This window comes from Hemiscyllium ocellatum, chromosome 23 (genome assembly GCF_020745735.1).
Source record: "Hemiscyllium ocellatum isolate sHemOce1 chromosome 23, sHemOce1.pat.X.cur, whole genome shotgun sequence".
NCBI classification, from domain to species: domain Eukaryota; kingdom Metazoa; phylum Chordata; class Chondrichthyes; order Orectolobiformes; family Hemiscylliidae; genus Hemiscyllium; species Hemiscyllium ocellatum.
Window position 1 is genome coordinate 45,168,857 of NC_083423.1, and position 7,705 is coordinate 45,176,561.

At 38.9% G+C, this 7,705-nt stretch overlaps 1 protein-coding gene across 1 annotated transcript in view; it reads right to left on the reverse strand.

Annotated features, from left to right (window-relative positions):
* Window positions 1–7,356, reverse strand: part of ano2b (anoctamin 2b) — a 121,636-nt gene extending 114,280 nt beyond the window's left edge. The window contains exons 1-3 of the mRNA XM_060842573.1: window positions 7,329–7,356; window positions 2,137–2,330; window positions 766–1,101 (exon numbers count right to left, since the gene is read on the reverse strand). Coding sequence (XP_060698556.1) covers window positions 766–1,101; window positions 2,137–2,330; window positions 7,329–7,356 — 558 coding nt within the window. The remainder of the gene's footprint in view (window positions 1–765; window positions 1,102–2,136; window positions 2,331–7,328) is intronic.
* Window positions 7,357–7,705: the final 349 nt, after the last annotated feature.

The window sequence follows — 7,705 nt, forward strand, 5'->3', positions numbered from 1 at the left end:
CTTCATTACTATTGCAATATAAGTTAAAATACTCTGACTTGGAAATTTGTTGCCATTCCTTCACTGTCACTGTGTCAAAATCCTAGAAAACCTTCTCTAATGATATTGTCGGTGTACCTGTAAGAATTGGACTGCTGTGGTTCAAGAAGGCAGCTCATCATAACAAAGTTAACAAGGGATCAGCAACAAATCATGGCCTAGCTCGTGACACCAGCATCTCATGAATGAATTTTCTTAAAAGCATTAACAATAGCATCAAGTTCTACCTATACAGATTCTTTAAAACAGTGAAGTATCCAAAGACTCTTCACAAGATCGTAGTCAGACAACTGACATTAGCCAAAGCAAAGATTTTTGAGCAGGTGACCAATAACTTGTTCAGTAAAGCGATCAAATAAAAGCAAAATACACCAGATGCTGGAAATCTTAAAGGACCACAAAATGATAGAGAAACTCTGCAGGTCTGACAGCATCTGTAGAGAAAGAAACCAACACTCTGAAGAAGCCATTCGGTCGTAGATATTGGTCTTGAAACATTACCTCTGTTTCTTTCTCCACAATGATGTCAGACCTGCTGGGTGTCTACAATACTTTGTGTGTTTGTTTCAGTGAAGCCTTACCATTATATAATTATTTGAAAGTTTTTAAAATTTATTCCAACATTTTTCTTTGCAAAATTACCACAGAATACTGAGCGATATCTCACAACTTCCTAAAGTTAAGAGGTGATAAATTGTAGATTTTTAAGACAGTCTGTTCTCTCACCTCCTTGTCTTTCTCAATCTCAAGTCCATTCTCCATGAGATTCTTCTCAAACTCCTCTCTGCGAGCTCCCCCTTCCTCTTCCACAGGTTCATGAGGATTTCCAACATCCAGCACAACTTCTTGCTGACGCCCTGGTAGTTGTTTGTGAGCTTTACTTCTGTGAGGGTTTGTTGCAGTGCCATTTGGGACAATGGCTCCAGAACTCTGAGTGGTGGACTGAGAAGCAACCTTTCTGTTTTGATAAACTAAAACGTAGTCTATCTTCCTTTTGCCATCACTGAAATACAAGCCTTTCTTAGTGTCTCCCTCTTCATTCTCTTCAAAGTTGTTAATGACCTAAGGAAAGGCAAAAAAAAAGGAAAGGACAAAATATATTGAGTTATCTAAAGTAGCACATCCCATTTTTATGATTGTTACAATGTTATATGTTACAAAATCTAAGCAAACCAACATCATGGCAGACTACAGTCTTATTTCTGTTGCACTTTACTTCACAAGCAATATTTTTCCAAAACTATGTTTCAGTAACCAGAATACCGGTAACAACTCTATAACCTGGTGAACTTTTAGATCAGAAACATCTAATCTTTTGGTTACAATCCATAAGCAGATTTTCTTTGAGACAAGATGATGAAATTGGGCATTGGCAAGATGAAAAATGGTTTGTAATGTGTTGGCCATTCATTAGAACCCAAATAGTTCTGCTGCAAGCAATGTTAGTGAACTAAGTATGGGAAATATAACAAAGCAGACTGGAAAGACAATTGTATCTTTTTTATACTCCATCGAATTAATTACTGCAACCACATTGCACCACAGGTATAGTCCAAATGTTTTTATGGTATTCTCCACAAAAGGGTTGATTGTTCAATTTAAAATTGATTAACAGTCAATATCAAATGCTTGAAAGGAACTGAATGAACAATATATAGAGTTGTGACTAGCTTGACCTGAAATTATTAAAGCAAATGCTGTGCTGAGATATCCAATGGATGGCCAAGAGGAATCACAATATCCATGAGTCAGGTTCAAAAACATTTGTTAAAAAAAATTTAAAGGTTGTTGGCACAGAAAGGTTCACTATTCATCTTTGGCAAAGCAAATACTCTCCAGTTGTTTCCAGCACCAGTGCAAAGTAACTGATGTGCTTTTTGTTAGTTGTGTTTGTGGTGCAAAAACAAGCAAAATGGTAAAGCACCCAAATATACAAGGAGCCAACCACAAAAGGCATTCTGGTTTACGTGTTCCATGTGATGCTCAGCCCCACTAACTATTGAGTCAAAAGGATGCAATCTTCCAGTGAGGGTCACCAAGCACAAAGCCTGGTCGCAAGCCATTGTTTTAGTCAGATTCACACATGCAATCACTTACCAGTGAGCTTTCCAACTCCTCCTTACTGTGTGAGGCCGAGGTCGCACTGTCTGAAGTATCACTGGCCAAGCTGAAATTTGCCCGTGGGGAACAGCGTGGAACTGTAAGATATTTCTCAAACTCTTTTGTTCTAGCCCTTGCTGTTGCCTTTCTGGGTTCTGGATATGCATGGTGCGAGAGGATTATTGGTGTACCTGCTAGTAAGAAAGTACAAATACCTCTTTTTAAAAAACATTGCACTTGCACCATTTTTTTTGGGAGAAACAATTTGTTACATAGACAGAAAGTGTAATAGCTTGTTCTCTATCAACCACGTTACACCTCACACACTTTATCAGATCAAATATTTTGTATGGGCTAAGCTACTCAAGATCAGAGAGATTTAAAAAGAAACTATTTTTAAAAGTAGGTCAATTCTTCCATTAAGAATACAAAGTAGGTTACATAAAATCTGAGAATGTTCTAGATCAGGTATATGTCTGAGTTTCTTTCTGCATTCTCCACTACAAAGACTAACCACTGTATCTTCATCAATTCAATGTATTTAATAATTATCTTTTCAAACAACTAATTGATGTTTTAAAGATCTTTGGAATTCTGTTTCTTTAATAACTTTTGTGTCAGAAGAACTTTTCTATAATTATCCCCCATGTAAAGCAACTTCTGTCTTGGCATTATTCTTCTCTATCTGAGCCAGAAGATTAAGCATTTCAGTTTCACTTTAATACAGTACACCGGTAACATTTCAAGGCTGAAAAGCCATCTTTTACCAAAAGTGTTAACTGAAGATCTTCTCCAGCATCACAGATGGATATTAAAGATCCCATAAAACTACATGAAAAAAAGCAAGTACATATACCTGCTATACTATCCAATTGCTAGCACTCCCACCTCTGAGTTACAAGGTTCTAGTCTCAGTTCAGGACGTAAGCACAAAGTCCATGCTTCACATTCTGAGACAATCTAGAACTAGAAGGCATCATTTCAGAGTAAGGGGTTGCCCATTTAAAACAAAGATGAGAAGGGATTACTTCTCTCAGATGGTCAGCCTATGGAATTCTTCACTGCAGAGAACTGTCAACGCTGCGTTGTGAAGCATATTCAAGTTTGAGACAGTCAGATTTTAAACTAGTAAGGGAATCGAGGGTTATAGGGAAAGACAGGAAAGTGGAGTTGAGGGTCATCAGATCAGCCATGATCTCATTGAATGACAGAGCTAACTTGTTGGGCTGAATGGCCTACTTCTGCCCTTATGTCTTTGTGATTTAATGGCTGTCTGTCCAGAGCAGCACCATCAGAGACACTACCTTTGAATCTCAGACCTCATCTGCCAGATTCCCTGTCACTACTTCATACAGGTAAAAATGGCCAATATTTATTCCACAATCATTGCCACAAAAATTCTCTGATCTATCACCACACTCGTATTTGCAGGGATTTGCTGTGGAAAAATACATTGCCACATTTCTATGTGACAATACTGTGATGGTGGTTTGCTTATCATCTTTCCTCTTCAGTTGCTTGTTGATTTTAACTTTACTGAACAATCATCAATATGACGGGAGGAAAGAATATTGTCTTCCACATGCGTGCTTTAATGAAAAATAATTCTTATTCCAGAAGGATCATCTACCTGCAAAGCACTTGGCCCTTAAGGTTCTAGCCCTCCCTCATCAACATCAAAGATTCATTAGTTCTGTCACTGGTCATGGCTCATAATCCTGAGAATGCAGAACACTTACCTACACCTGGTGCATCTAATGAAAGGACAAAGATGTTTCCAGATATATCAAATAGCCCTGGTGCTCATAAGAGTGACAGCGCTTCTAAACCATTTGATTCACTGTAAAGTGACTTGACATTTCTATTGATTACAAAAAGCATGATGTAAATGTAAATCATTTTCTTTTTCTCCCAATAAGAAATGTTATTTTGTCAATACTGTGCCACAAATTTCCTTACTTCAAAACTTGATGTGATATACAGACGCTTCACTATGCCAGCTTCAACTGCCCCAAATGAATATCAATCCAATCATACCAACTGTAATACACAGCATGACAGCCTGCATTATTTAATTAAAATATTTTCCACATAAACAGTAGTTGATTATTTCAAGTATCTCAGTCACTCTTCAATATAGGACATATACAACCTAAGAAACATTTTCTCATAACTCGTGTTTTTAAATGTCCTCGTTTCCTTGCTATTATCACTGCCTTCATCTTTCCCCCATCCAATGGTGTTAGTTTATTGATGGTAATATGGTTTCTCTGTTGTGGAGTTTCCTCCTGACCACCATTAATTATGGATATGGCTAACAGAAAGCAACTATTAGATTACCCAATTGCAAAGGAAATCTTGACGAACCTAGTCATGTTTTACATTCTCAAGCATGCCTGGATGCCTGCATATAACAGGGATCACGAGAGAGAATTAAAAAAAATTAAAGAACTACAGATGCTAAACGAACATAAACATAAATTGCTGGAGACACTCATCAGGTATCTGTGGAGAGAAAACAGAATTACCATTTATAGTTCAGAAACCCTTCTCCAGAACACTCTGAAGAAGGGTCACTGGACTTGAAAAGCTAACTCTTGTTCCCACCCGGGTGTCAGGTTTGCTGAGTTTCTCCAGCAATTTCAACTTCTGTTTTCAGCATGAGGGTGAAACCTGCTCAAACTTATTTCCCCAAACCTAGAGTGGTGAATGGTTCCTACTAGCACTCCTACGGAAATGAGCTTACTCAGGACAGATTGAGGATCAAGGCAGAGACATTCCTGCGCCATGTAGCTCAGCTATAAGCTATATTGGAAAACAATGGCATTAGAGAGGAGAGACAGGAATTTCCAGCCTTCTGCGATGGTGTTGTTGCTGCAGTCTTGGAGCAGGCAATGTGAAAGGATTACAAGGCTATCTGCTTGCTGAGGGATTACAAAGATCTTTTTATAGTCTTGTCCTTTACCACATGCATTTTATGAAAGCACAATAGTGTGTAATGTCCCTCATTATCAAGTCTATATAAGTTTTGCATGGATCAAAACATTGTAAGCAGTTCAAAACAGTTTAAAAAAGCCAAATAAGAAATCTAAACAACATCAGGATATAAGGTCTTTGTTAACTAGATGAGAATTACATTGCAATAAATTTGACCAGGCAAGGGAACTAAAAGGATGACATAATCACACCTAACAGTGCAAACTAAGTGAATCATAAACAAAGTGAAACATTGAAACACTCTAAATGGAGACAGGGTCAGGATGAAGGCAGTAGATGGTACACGGGGTTAGTGCTTGCTTCACCTCTGTGTCCTGGTTCAGGCTCCAGTTCACCTTGAAAAGAATGAAGTCTCCTTCTCTCTGCTACTAAAAGGGATTGAAGAGTATCTGTCAGTTTGGTAGATTTTCTTTTTTTAAACAACACAAATGCTTAATACTGATTCATTTGCAACAGTAGCTAAATTTGCGAATTGTCATGTTCGGTTTACTTAAAGTCCTTATACAGCTCCTTGCTTCTATTTGAAATGCCAGACTTCACATTCCATTGTTGACATCAGGAAACTGGCTCAAAGGTGCATCTGCAAAATGTCAATCAGTGTTTATATTTCAGCAATGGCAGCAATGAAGGCTATATAGCACAACTGCAGTGCCATGACACTGTGCACCTATCCCTTATACTATGGCTTTGCTCACAACTAAGCTCTGAATCCAGCCCATGCTATCTTCTGAAGCCTAATATCCCAAATGTAGGAAAAATGAGATCCCACAGCCAGTAATTAGGTTAATGAACAGCTCGTCTGCTCTAGTTGTTGCTTGAGGGATGAATATCAGCCAAAGATACAACTGTTCATCTTCACATGGTGCTAAGGGATCAATTATGTGTGCCCAACGTGTTTGGTCTAATGTCTGATGTTAAGAGCAGTATTTCTAATAGTGTCATACTCCTTACACACTATGCTGGAATACTGGCCTGGCTGATCTGCTCACCTCTCTAAAGCACAGTTTAAACTGTCCCTAGACTCAAAGGAGACAATAGTACTAATCAAACCATTTCTGACATGCAACATCACTTATATTACAATTCCGTCACCAGTTTGTACAGTCAATTCTGTTACTAACAGGTCAACATCTGATCTGAACACACCTCAGAATGATTCTTGCATTCACTTTCACTGCTTTCAATTTTAACATATTCAGTTAATTCATTTTTCATGTAAATCCAAAAGGGAGAAGATAAGAGTGCCTATTTTCAGATATCTCTCCACATTCCTTGGGGGCTCACTTTTGACTGGTTTGGCCAGGTGACTAGTGTATTAAGCGATGAAGGGCTTTTGCCCGAAACGTCGATTTCGCTGCTTCTTGGATGCTGCCTGAACTGCTGTGCTCTTCCAGCACCACTAATCCAGACTAGTGTATTCATGCAATCTAAAGCATACAGCTTTATTCCTTATATCAACTCTAGCATTTCAAGGAGGTCCTATTCCCCCTATTCATCCTAACCTTATGGAGTGAGTGATTACATTCAAGCTAATTCTCTCTCTCTCTCTCTGTCTGTCTGATGGTTAGGCTCCATATCGCCTATACATGGATTGATCACATAGATCTATACGTAGACTGCCTCCATCCCTCACCTCCCCACATTATGAAAATCAAGTAACTCATTCACTGAGCTAATAAATCGACTCGAGAATTCAATATGAAGTTTGCAAGTCCGTCACTGAAAAGTAGGGCGCTTCAGCTGTAAACTCAGCATATTGTTCACCTTGCTCTAAACTCCTGGCAGTCAACCGATTAATTGCAAGTACTGTATTTTACTGGAGTCAGTTTGGTGTTTAGTGTAATGCTAACGGAAATACCAGAAACGGATTACTGCCATTCGGGCGGTCAGATCGTCAGAAGACCCCGAAATCAGGGAATCGCCTACGATATTTATGATATTTAAGTCTATTCATTTTACAATCTGATCTATACTAAAGACGCAGAATTTCGTTGAGAAATTTAAAAGGTTTCTACTCAATCTATTAGCCTCCCTTAATTAGTTTTGACTCAGCGTTGATTAATCTCTGCAAACAACAATTCAAGTTGTTCGTTTTCCCGAATGTTTATCACAATCTCAACGCCCCACCGCCCATTACTAACTATCCTTATTGTTATTGGGGCTTTGACAATGAATGTAGAAGGGACACTTACCTGGTGCTGGTCGGCCGTGGTCTGCCATGTTAGGACAAGGGGCAGGTTGTGTGGAGTTGATCTGACAAGGGGACTAATCTGTCTCCCTGTGTATGTTGTGTGTGTGTGCTGTCAGTGCACTGGCTTAATCTGCAACAGGCTTTAGAAGCTAGTGTTGTGCCAGAGACGGAAACAGAAATGGCAAACCTTCCATTTCATTCATCGGCGAAAGTTAAGGCAACGCTAAAGGGGATAATAGCACCCCTTTTCATAGGGACATGGATCCTTTTACATTGGAGCCAGGCCATTCAGGGGTGAAAGCAAAATAAAACTCATTCTCACCACCGAAATCTGTCGTCCTCTCCTTGAAAAATCCCACCAATCCTGATACAATGAAG